Below are 13,108 nucleotides of genomic sequence, written 5' to 3'. Positions count from 1 at the left end.
AAGCAGGGAGAGGCAGGCAGAGGGAGGGAAGAACCAGGAAGAGGCAGGCAGAGAGAGGGAGAGGCAGAGGGAGGGAGGAAGGGAAGGAAAAAGCAGGGAGAGACAGGACTTCAACATGTGGACTCAATTGTGTGGCTTCCAGCTGGACGTTGTTTTGACAGCTGACAGGGCATACAACATCCCTGAATCTCTACAAGTGCAAAGACACCACTAACTAGAAAACATCCACTTTGTAAAAAAACTGTGTTTGTGTAAGTTTGCATCTGTCTGGCATGTGATGGGGGGTGCTAACCATACAGACCTACTTATGATGTGACGAGTCTCTCTCTCTTCTTCTCTTTCCCTCTTTCTCTCCTTCTCTATTACTCTCTCCATCTCAGTCTCCCAAAGAAAAGCCTGCCCAGGGTTTAGGGAGGAGAAGAGATAATAATATCCTCTTCCTGGATTAATGGTGAGGGACATATTAAGCAGAGGCTGACACTCCCAGTAATTAAACGTTCACACGGACGAGTTCAAACGCGAACCGATGCCTCTGTTTCTATGGGCCTGGGAGGAGACATGGGGAGCACAAAAAAAAAGCCAACACAGGGACGGTTCAGTGTCAGAGACACACAAACTGACCGCCCATTCTTCAGTTTGAGGTGTTACACAATTACAACAATGGCTGCATCTCTTTTTTTCCAAAAGCGAAGCAAAGCAGACGCTTTTTCCGAGGATCTTCGGCGAATCACAGAGTAGCCCTGGGTGAACGCGGCGATACTAAAAAATGGAGACAGGGCTGCAGCGTTTTGTGAGTAGAGGGGCGGGGGGGGAGGGTTGCTGAGTGAGTGCTTCTATATATTTTTTTTCTTTCTTTAACCATTGTGAGACTGCACCGCTTTCACACATTACTGCCCCCCAAAGTCTGTGACCTTTTCACCAACACAGGCATGTACCCTTTGCAGTCACATCTCATATTGAGCACTCTAATGCAGCGGCGAGTGGAGTGGTTGTGCTCCTGTTCCCTGTGCCTGCCTGGCTGGCTGCTGTAGCCCCGGGCCACGGAGGCTCACAGCACTGTCCACTAATAGCCCCCTGTAATTGAAGAAGCCACTCTCGGACCTAATGCGACAGACACACACACACACACACACACACACACACACACACACACACACACACAGACACACACACACACAGACACACACACACACACACACACACATACAGCCCCCACTCTATGGCAGGGTCGGGTGTGGGATGAGAGGGGTGAGGGGTGATGTGGGAACTGCCCTCAGTGAGCCCCATATCTCCCTGCCCCCAACACTACCCCCATCGACTCCAGATGACCCCTCCTATATTACCGCGATGACATATCAACTCCTCTCCACTTCCTGCGTTCCTGTTTTGGGTTCCTGTAGGGGGGCTCTCTGGGCCATTGTTCCACTGACAAGCGGTTCCTGGGCTTCTCGTCATGGGCTAATGCTCCCCTGGTTTGGGGTGATGGCCTTGTTCCCTTAGCGGTGGAGGTGGTCGTCTCTCGGGGCCCCTTTAAAGTCTCACTTTACTGTACATAGGTGAAGAGCAGGAATGGGGAAGCCAAAATGGCAAGGTTCAGAGAGTGTGGTGAACATCAACAATGTCACGTACCTTCTGACCGTCTGCTTTGGAGTCTTCTGAATCGAGAGGGGTTGCAGCATTGTTTTGAGGTAGATCATGCAGAGGACATTGTTGAGGGGTAAAACAGATAAAGGCTAAAACCTTTACCAAAGGCTCAGATACCGGATAAAGAGAATAACCATTTCAATGCTCAACTCAACTCAAAAGGTTGTTATGGTAATTCTAATGGGTAAGAGGTTACGTCGAGTGAAGCTGAAATCTGATCAAGTGGTAACATGAGGGACTAGTATAGATTAGGGAGACCACACATAGTCCCCTCTCACATGATTAAAGAAAGAGAAGCACAGTCCCAGTTATCATTAGAGCTCCAATCTGTGCCATCCAAACCTCAACAGGTTTACCCCCCACAAGCATGTTTTGCAAAGCACCTTGGGTGTTCCCCAAATTCGCACAAGGTAACCCATTACCTAGACATACGGAGACAAACGCCGCCGCCACGATGTTGTCGACCGCCGTTCAGTTGCGAAAACATCTCTGGGGCCATCGTCGAGACGACAACTTCCATTAGCACAATGTCACCCGGAAACTTCTGGTGAATAACGACGGTGACAATGACTCTAGTGAGGTAGGGCTCTCCTCAGTCACTGTCACAGCCCCCACTCTGACACAACTGTTTGCGTACCTGCTTAAGTATTACCGAAATTAACACCTCCCTTCCAGGTACAGTAATCAAGAGGGTGACGGCAGACAATTAATTAGGTCCATCTGCATCAGTGCTTTTCCATAATTAATGTGCTCATTACCAACTGAGCTCCACTATGAGTTTTCGGTTGCAGTAGACTCCCACAACGGTGTGCTAACCAACTAATGCAGTAGGCAGTTAGCCTGGCTTCTGTTGTAACTTCCCTGGAGAACTAGAACTAGGAAAGGTGCCGATGTAGATGATCTAATCGATCGTAAGCGATGACATCAGCGAGTGGGTGTATCTATCAACCACCATCATTGACACTAGCTAGATGATAAGAATTTAATGAAAACTCATCCTACTGCTTCCTCCGCAAGTGTTCAGATCGAATTCCAACTCAGGTATGAGTGTAGGCCCACTCACCCACTTTGGATCAGCTCAACAGCTGGTGCTTTTATCTGATGCCACCACCTTTAAGTCATATTCAAAGCTTACGGCAATAGAACTGATCGTATACTGTAAGGCCTGGAAGAATAGTGAGGTGTAATATAAAGTTCATTGGTAAGTAAGAAAGTAAAATTAGATTATGTTTTATGATCATGAAAATTACAAGTTTGATAATAATATAATAATAGGGCCATTTGCAGATTTGTTATTGAATGTGGATTATTATTTTATTGTTTCAGAGCTGGAGGGAAACATCACATGTACAGTAAAAAGGTAGGAAGGATCGCGCCCCATGTTATGGCAGAGGGCACCCTGAGAGAAAACTGGTTTTAGTCAACGTTGTCATTAACCTCTCTCATTTCCTTGTGTTGGATTGTGTTAAGAGTGAGTGTTCAACCGTGTACTTAACACATTCTATCAGAGAGTAAATTAAATATGTCTGCCCTTGAGGCTGTCTTTGTTTAGTTTGATATTCTTGCTAGCACGAACTGTGACTGGGGACTCAAAGATAAATGGTCAAATCAAGTCATTGACCCTTTGTCATCACCTTGCTTGACCCTTAAAACTTTCTATGTCCCGTCACACCATCACTATACTGTACCTGTGAATATCTTTTCTCCTCTATTTCTTTATCCATTCTTCCCTCCTCTCTTGGTTAATGAAGGCCTCGTGGCCCATTGTTATTAAAATTACGCCCTTCCCTCTCATATTAATTGGGTCCGTAATAAGAAACTCGTTGGATTCATTATTTAATTGCAAGGGCACATTTGGAATACAGTTTCTGAAATGTATTTTTAATGAAAAACACTACATCCTGACCTAATCATATCAACCTTATTCTATCTAATTAAGGATGCAAAAAATCATTAGAGTTGCAAAATATTAGTTTCAGCTCTGTCGGGCTGCTCCCCTCTCTCCTTCATGAATATATTTTTTTCCTGTCTCTGATAAATAGTTAACGAGGGAAAAATGACAAAAATTTGCATGTAGGCAAATTAGTTTAATAGGGATATGTCTTTGCTGAGTTAGGAAAGTGACCCTTTTTTGCACAGGAGAAATTGCTCCAATAATGATGAAATAATGGCACGGCCAATCTTATTTCTGTGAAAAATCGCCGGCCTGAATAATGTAAAAATCATAAAATGCAATAACCCTATATTTTAATCACGCTGGCAAATGTGTTTAATGCGTTAGCATTTTATCAGTTTAATAAAGCCAAATTAGGGACAATATTAAGTATGCTGTAATTGTTGCAGTGCAGCGAGGAAATCTACGTAATGTAGGGAAGACTTAGTAGGACAACTGTTAGAGGCCATCAGGCTAAATTAAGCATTTTCTTAATCATAAACTTTGGGCCCTAATTTCTCTCAAAGTCGCCAGAAAAACGGAGGCCAAATTTCTATCCAATAAACAAGCCAAACTAATTAGTATTACTATCAACTGTATTAACTGAGACTATCTCATGTAATGTTCAGGGAGGTGCATGAGGACGGTTCAAGGTGGGGAGTATCGTCTCACCTCCACATTAGCTCCATCTCATGCAGAAGACAACGATTGATGAACTACACTACATGACCAAAAGTATGGGCATTAATATGGAGTTGGTCCTTCCTTTTCTGATATAGCAGCCTCCACTCTTCTGGGAGGCTTTCCACTAGATGTTGGAACATTGCTGCGGGGACTTGCTGCCATTCAGCCACAAGAGCATTAGTGAGGTCAGACACTGATGTTGGGCGATTAGACCTTGCTCGCAGTCGGCGTTTCAATTCATCCCAAAGATGTTCGATGGGGTTGAGGTCAGGGTTCTGTGCAGGCCAATCAAGTTCTTCCACACCGATCGACAAACCATTTCTGTATGGACATCACTTTGTGCACGGGGGGCATTGTAATGCTGAAACAGGAACGGGCCTTCCCCAAACTGTTGCCACAAAGTTGGAAGCACAGAATTGTCTAGAATGTTACTGTATGCTGTATCGTTAAAATTTCCCTTCACTGGAACTAAGGGGCCTTGCCCAAACCATAAAACAGCTCCAAAGTCCAATGGCGGCGAGCTTTACACCACTCCAGATGATGCTTGGCATTGTGCATGGTGATCTTAGGCTTGTGTGCGGCTGCTCAAGCCATGGAAACCCATTTCATGAAGCTCCCGGCGAACAGTTCTTGTGCTGACATTGGTTCCAGAGGAAGTTTAGAACTCCCTAGTGAGTGTTGCAACCGAGGACCAACAATTTTTACACACTTCAACACTCGGCGGCCCCGTTTTGTGAGCTTGTGTGGCCCACCACTTTGCAGCTGAGCCGTTGTTGCTCCTAGACGTTTCCACTTCACAATAACAGCACTTACAGTTGACCGGGGAAGCTCCAGTAGGGCAGAAATGTGATGAACTGACTTGTTGGAAAGGTGGCATCCTAAGATGGTGCCACATTGAAAGTACCTGAGCTCTTCAGTAAGGCCATTCTACTGCCAATGTTTGTCTATGGAGATTGCATGGCTGTGTGCTCGATTTTATACAACTGTCAGCAACGGGGGAAATAGCCAAATCCACTCATTTGAAGGGTGTCCACATACTTTGATATATATACTGTATATTGAACTATATTGACTTATATGGAAATACTGGCTTTGAATGAATAGGCTTAACCCACAAAAGTTGTTGTGAGGCAATTGGTCTATAGGAAGATCTCACACCTAAACAGACCACAAGTTTGCAAAAATCACTGAAGCTGGAGACTCATATCTCCCTCACTAACTTTAAGCATCAGCTGTCATAGCAGCTCACAGATCATTGCACCTGTACATAGCCCATCTGTAAATAGCCCATCCAACTACCTCATCCCCATATTGTTATATTTTTTTTGCTCCTTTGCACCCCAGTATCTCTACTTGCACATTAATCTTCTGCACATCTATCACTCCAGTGTTTAATTGCTAAATTGTAATTACTTCGCCACTATGGCCTATTTATTGCCTTACCTCCCTAATCTTACCTCATTTGCACATACTGTATATAGATTTTTTTCTATTGTGGTATTGACTGTACGTTTGTTTATTCCATGTGTAACTGTGTTGTTTGTGTCACACTGCTTTGCTTTATCTTGGCCAGGTCGCAGTTGTAAATGAGAACTTGTTCTCAACTGGCCTACCTGGTCAAATAAAGGTGAAGAGAAAAAAAAGAAAAAAGAGACTTGTTGACTTGGTATGGCACAGATACTTATACTCTTAGAAAAAAAGATATATTTGGCTGACCCCATAGGAGAACCCTTTGAAGAACCCTTATTGGTTCCAAATATTTCCACAGAGGGTTCTACATGGAACCCAAAATGGTTGTACCTGGAACCAAAACAGGTTTTACCTGGAACAAAAAAGGGTTCTATGGCGACAGCTGGATAACACTTTCGGAGCCCTTTTTTGCAAGAGTGTAGTAAACTTGGTATGGCACATATCCTTAGTTAACTTGGTATGGCAAAGATCCTTAGTTAACTTGGTATGGCACAGATCCTTAGTTAACTTGGTATGGCAAAGATCCTTAGTTAACTTGGTATAGCACAGATCCTTAGTTAAATTGGTATAGCACAGATCCTTAGTTCATTGGTATGGCACAGATCCTTAGTTAACTTGGTATGGCACAGATCCTTAGTTAACTTGGTATGGCAAAGATCCTTAGTTAACTTGGTATAGCACAGATCCTTAGTTAAATTGGTATAGCACAGATCCTTAGTTAAATTGGTATGGCACAGATCCTTAGCCTTAGACTTGGTATGTCTAAAAGTGAAACGGGCACATTGCTAGACTGGACTGTAAAATATATTTATTTGGTGAGAAGGCAACAACTGTTGATGCAATTATTAGAAAATGGAAGAAGTTCAAGATGACGGTCAATCACCTTCGGTCTGGGGCTCCATGCAAGATCTCACCTCGTGGGGCATCAATGATCATGAGGAAGGTGAGGGATGAGCCCAGAACTACACGGCAGGACCTGGTCAATGACCTAAAGAGAGCTGGGACCACAGTCTCAAAGAAAACCATTAGTAACACACTACGCCATCATGGATTAAAATCCTGCAGCGCACGCAAGGTCCCCCTGCTCAAGCCAGCGCATGTCCAGGCTCGTCTGAAGTTTGCCAATGACGATCTGGATGATCAAGAGGAGGAATGGGAGAAGGTCATGTGGTCTGATGAGACAAAATAGAGCTTTTTGGTCTAAACTCCACTCGCCGTGTTTGGAGGAAGAAGAAGGATGAGTACAACCCCAAGAACACCATCCCAACCGTGAAGCATGGAGGTGAAACATCATTCTTTGGGGATGCTTTTCTGCAAAGGGGACAGGACAACTGCACCGTATTGAGGGGAGGATGAATGGGGCCATGTATCGCGAGATCTTGGCCAACAACCTCCTTCCCTCAGTAAGAGCATTGAATATGGGTCGTGGCTGGGTCTTCCAGCATGACAACGACCCGAAACACACAGCCAGGGCAACTAAGGAGTGGCTCCGTAAGAAGCATCTCAAGGTCCTGGAGGGGCCTAGCCAGTCTCCAGACCTGAACCCAATAGAAAATCTTTGGAGGGAGCTGAAAGTCCGTATTGCCCAGCGACAGCCCCGAAACCTGAAGGACCTGGAGAAGGTCTTTATGGGCCAAAATCCCTGCTGCAGTGTGTGCAAACCTGGTCAAGAACTACAGGAAACGTATGATCTCTGTAATTGCAAACAAAGGTTTCTGTACCAAATATTAAGTTCTGCTTTTCTGATGTATCAAATACTTATGTCATGCAATAAAATGCAAATTAATTACTTAAAAATCATACAATGTGATTTTCTGGATTTTTGTTTTAGATTCCGTCTCTCACAGTTGAAGTGTACCTATGATAAAAATTAGACCTCTACATGCTTTGTAAGTAGGAAAACCTGCAAAATCGGCAGTGTATCAAATACTTGTTCTCTCCACTGTACATAGTTGGCTTCAGCATAGTCTATATTGAAATGGTGTGCTACCACAAAACAGCTGAACAAAATCTTTGCATTTACGATGAGGTGGCAATTATCTTTCACTTACACTCGCCTCGGTTGACAGGTATTATAATATCTCATCAGAAAGTCACTAAATAGTTTGGGAGGCTTTACAGGGAGGCTGCAGTACAGTACAAGCTGTAGCCATTTGGGAGTGTATGAACTTGAGAGAGAGAGCAGGAAAGTTAATAAGAGATGTATGCCACTAACAAATTGTACAGAATAAATTAAATGGGGTTGGATCGCTATGTTCTATTTTCTTATCTGCAGAAGTCACATTTTCAATCACTATGCATAGATTCCCCACCGCCGTGGTTACATGCTAATACAGTGTCATCGCTGTGTCATCCTCACCAACCCATAGTGCCTGTCAGAAGATGACAGCTTCCCTCAGATGAGAATCATTTCATGGGGACGTTGGAATTTCCTGCACCCACAACCTTCTGACATCGACTTGTCCATGCTAAGTTCACATTAACCAAATGCCTGTTGCAGTGTGTGTGTGTGTGTGTGTGTGTGTGTGTGTGCATGCATGTGTGTGTGTTGATTGAGTAGTCTTTCTTTAATGAAATATCTTTGGAAATTGGTTTCCACAGACTAATCAGGCAGCCCGCTAGCTGAGTTTCTGTTTTGGTAATTATCTTGTACTAATTAGAATGAAGCTAAAGACCTTTGAGATGAATTCCTTGGCTTTCTGAAATGTAACTAAAGAAAATGTAATGATAGAAAATAAGCTTATTCTATGTATCTTCTTAGAACTTAATATCTTCGTTAATAAACTGTCCAAATTAAATCTAGTAATGGACAATAACTGGAGTCTATCTTGACCACTCTTCTAAGTCCCTCGCTAACCAATCAGCTCACCCACAGAATATATCCCTTTGGTCCTAGACCCTAGCGGGCATGACCCGCGGTTACAGACAACCAACCACAATTTCTCTGCCTGTTAGATGGAGCAATCTAATGGATTAGTATCAACAGGGTCTTTCTGCTCATCCTCTCAGTAAGAAAACAACCATTAATCCAATTAAACACTTACGACTTGAGGACAGCAGAGAGCAGGGAGCATGGCTACAGTACTGTGGTCATAAGAAAGGCCTTCTCACACCACTGAGTTGAGCTGGCCTGGTTAGGCATCCACCATAGTTAATGGAACAGTGCTGAAAAGGAAAATGTGGAAAGAAAATATCCGAGCCAGCCCAGTTTGGTTGGGGTCAGGGTTTAGGGACATTAAGCGGGCTAGTTGGCTCACCTTGCGTCTTTCTCCATTGAAGCCCCTCCACTGCTCGGCCTTCTGGATGATGTAGTCTAGTTCCTGGTTGGACACCTCCAGGTCCCGGGGGACGAAGAAGGATCCCTCGGTCACGCTGAGACGCTGGAAGATGTCCAGCATGCGCCCCTCGTTGTGGAGTCTGGGGGGAGGGTGTTAAGGTGGAGGGAGGGAAAGTGGAGGAGACGAGCCATGAACCATCATTGTCTGCCACTCTGCCTTCGTAAAAGGCCACCATGGGTAATTTGTGAAAACAAGGAACAATATTACCCTACTCAGCCCAACGGTGTCAAAGTTCATGACTGTACTCATGGTTTTGTTGGCTAGTCTGATGCCAAACCAACGTCACATCCTAATTATATTCACGTTAGTGTCCCGTCGGCTAACGTTCCACAAACCGGTTTCCTGACCTTTGGGACACATTTCATCTGACGAGCCTCGGCGGCATTGAATGAAGCTTATCGTTTCGATGTTGTCTGGTGCTTACAACTAAAACCCAAATCATGGTGTCCAGTGTACCAGAAAACATCCCCAACGTTCTATTAATTGAATTAAGCATCTCATTCCAGACTCAGTATGCCGTTTAAAATGGAGTATCTGAATTGATCCACAGAACGCAGAACACAGAGGACAAGAATGCAGGCAAATTGGCCTTGGTGAGTGGGAGGGAGGCTACTTTTAGTTAAAAGGAGCTGGGCTGGCAGTAAGTGGGCGGTATGGAACAATCAAGATCACGGGAGACTCCAGAAGACTCCACAAGGCGCTTCAAAGATAGCCGCCAGGGGATTGGCTGCTATTGGCTGCTGATTGAGTGGCCGTCTGATGAGGTGGGTCTGAGTCATGTGGCCACGCCAGAACGCGTATTGATCGGAGTCTCGAGGTGACTGAGCATCAGCCGGCTAGCTTTCTCCACAAGCAACACAGACAACAGCCCACAAAGACACCAGCGCTACACAAACAAACAAATGCCTTGGCCAATCATCAAACGCGCGCAACCTTTTCCCCTACCAAAGAGATTCTCCGCAGTCAGGGGGTAATCAGTTAAAACTAACATCAAGGAGAGACAGCTGTATACAAGGATACTGGATAGATAGAGCTTTGAACCCAGCATCACTCCTATCCAGAGCTCTTGGGAGAGTTTGCTACTCTTATGTAGTACTCTGACTTCAGACATAAGAATAGCTTGCATTCATCATCAGATGTGCTCTTTTCATTCATTTATGCACCTCTCTCTCTTAGTGGGATTCACCGTCTTTCATTGCGGAAAAGCCTTGGATATGCACAATATGTTTGGCAGAAGTGCTGTTCAACAGTTCTAAACTATGGTACCAGTGAGCATTTATTTTAGTGGAAAACTGTTTGGAGCTGTTACATAGACAATAATAATTTGCCTATTTTTATCATATGAAATCATTAAGATATAAAGTGGGAACAAAGATACAGTTGAAGTCGGAAGTTTACATACACCTTAGCGAAATAAATGTAAACTTTTTCACAATTCCTGATATTTAATCCTAGTAAAAATTCCCTGTCTTAGTTCAGTTAGGATCACCACTTTATTTTAAGAATATGAAATCAGAATAATAGTAAAGATAATTATTTATTTCAGCTTTTATTTCCTTCATCACATTCCCAGTGGGTCATAATTTTACATACACTCAATTAGTATTTGGTAGCATTGCCTTTAAATTGTTTAACTTGGGTCAAATGTTTCGGGTAGCCTTCCACAACCTTCCCACAATAAGTTGGGTGAATTTTGGCCCATTCCTCCTGACAGAGCTGGTGTAACTGAGTCAGTTTTGTAGGCCTCCTTGCTCACACACACTTTTTCAGTTCTGCCACACATTTTCTATGAGGTTGAGGTCAGGGCTTTGTGATGGCCACTTCAATACCGTGACTTGGTTGTCCTTAAGCCATTTTGCCAAAACTTTGGAAGAATACTTGGGGTCATTGTCCATTTGGAAGACCCATTTGCGACCAAACTTAAACTTGAGATGTCTTGAGATGTTTCTTCAATATGTCCACATAATTTTCCCCTCTCATGATGCCATCTATTTTGTGAAGTGCACCAGTCCCTCCTGCAGCAAAGCACCCCCACAACATGATGCCGCCATCCCACGGATGGGATGGTGTTCTTCGGCTTGCAAGCATCCCCCCTTTTCCTCCAAACATAACGGTCATTATGGCCAAACGGTTCTATTTTTGTTTCATCAGACCATAGGACATTTCTCCCAAAAGTACGATCTTTGTCCCCATGTGCAGTTGCAAATTGTAGTCTGGCTTTTTATGGCAGTTTAGGAGCAGTGGCTTCTTCCTTGCTGAGCGGCCTTTCAGGTTATGTCGATATAGGACGCGTTTTGTTGTGGATATAGATACTTTTGTACCTGTTTCCTACAGCTTCTTCACAAGGTCCTTTGCTGTTGTTCTGGGATTGATTTGCACTTCTGCATCAAAGTACGTTCATCTCTAGGAGACAGAACGCATCTCCTTCCTTACCGGTATGACGCTGCGTGGTCCCATGGTGTTTATACCTGCGTACTATTGTTTGTACAGATGAGCGTGGTACCTTCAGGCGTTTGTAAATTGCTCCCAAAGATGAACCAGACTTGTGGAGGTCTACAATTCTTTTTCTGAGGTCTTGGCTGATTTCTTTTGATTTTCCCATAATGTCAAGCAAAGAGGCACTGAGTTTGAAGGTAGGCCTTGAAATACATCCACAGGTACACCTCCAATTGACTCAAATTATGTCAATTAGCCTATCAGAAGCTTCTAAAGTCATGAAATCATTTCGGGAATTTTCCAAGCTGTTTAAAGTCACAGTCAACTTAGTGTATCTAAACTTCTGACCCACTAGAATTGTGTTACAGTGAATTGTAAGTGAAATAATCTGTCTGTAAACAATTGTTGGAAAAATGACTTGTGTCATGCACAAAGTAGATGTCCTAAACGACTTGCCAAAACTAAAGTTTGTTAACAAGACATTTGTAGAGTGGTTGAAAAACTAGTTTTAATGACTCCAACCTAAGTGTATGTAAACTTCCGACTTCAACTATACATTCAAATATAATTTATGAGATGAATCAAAATCTATGTTTAACCCTTTCTCGTGTTTGGAGTCTTCACAGATTTGGCAAAAATCATGTGACATAAAACACTACCTTTCTTTCCTTACATATATGATACTGCTGTTTGTCGTTATATCATATACTAAGCATTTAACAAATTAATTACACATTGAACTTGATCCTGTAAAATTCCTGGATATTGCTGTCAGACTCTTTTTTTGTATGGCGATCTCGGAAGTGCACTGTAACCTCGTAACATTTCGTATCCCCCTATGTTACGGTGTGAAAACAGTTTTGATGGGCACACATATCCAAAATAATCTATGGAATGCCCAGGGGAAGCAGAGTATTGATAGCTAAAGAGATGGAGAAAAGTATTTTGTTTGATTGCAAATATGCGGAGGGAGTTGAAAAGAGAACACACAGAAGGCTGTTGTATATAACACCTCTCTCCGGATTACATCTTCAAACCAAGGGCAACCATGGCATCTGGTGACAGAGAGGGACAAGAGTTAATCTATGTATACGGGTAAGAGAGTCTAGATATCTACATTTTCAGATATTATACGCTTCTAATTTTGACAGAAAGTTGTTTCCATTGCAAGTTAAAGCGTACTGTTAGATAGCTAGCTAATTTTAGCTGGCTGGCTCACTAGCTAACATTACATGTATGATCTGTGTAGTAATATTATTCATATCTCTGAAAGACATTTGCATTGCTAATTATAGCTTAATGTTAGCTAGCTTGCTAGCATTGAACCCAATTGGTTAGCTTTATCTACCTGCAGATTCATGCATGGTAGTAACGTTATAAATTGGGATTATGGTTCATTGTTTAGCTAGCTAGCTACATACAAAAAGACTTCACTATTCAAGTAACAATTTCACTATACCGTTTACACCTTCTGTATCCTGTGCATGTGACAAATAGACTTTGATTTTATTTGACGGTAATGTGAAGAACAACATGACCTGCACCAGTCAAATTAGGATACAAAGTCAGGCTAAAGAAACAGTGTCCAAGTTCTAAAATTCTC

General features: G+C 43.1%; 1 protein-coding gene across 1 annotated transcript in view; it reads right to left on the bottom strand.

Annotated features, from left to right (window-relative positions):
• LOC139366816 (orofacial cleft 1 candidate 1) overlaps positions 1 to 13,108 on the bottom strand; it is a 101,521-nt gene that overhangs the window by 12,381 nt on the left and 76,032 nt on the right. Inside the window, exon 19 of the mRNA XM_071104511.1 lies at positions 8,989 to 9,148. Within this exon, the coding sequence (XP_070960612.1) occupies positions 8,989 to 9,148 (160 nt within the window). The remainder of the gene's footprint in view (positions 1 to 8,988; positions 9,149 to 13,108) is intronic.

This window comes from Oncorhynchus clarkii, chromosome 15, assembly GCF_045791955.1.
Source record: "Oncorhynchus clarkii lewisi isolate Uvic-CL-2024 chromosome 15, UVic_Ocla_1.0, whole genome shotgun sequence".
NCBI classification, from domain to species: Eukaryota; Metazoa; Chordata; class Actinopteri; order Salmoniformes; family Salmonidae; genus Oncorhynchus; species Oncorhynchus clarkii.
Note: the sequence above shows the minus strand (reverse complement) of the source record. Positions and strands in the feature narration are given on the sequence as shown.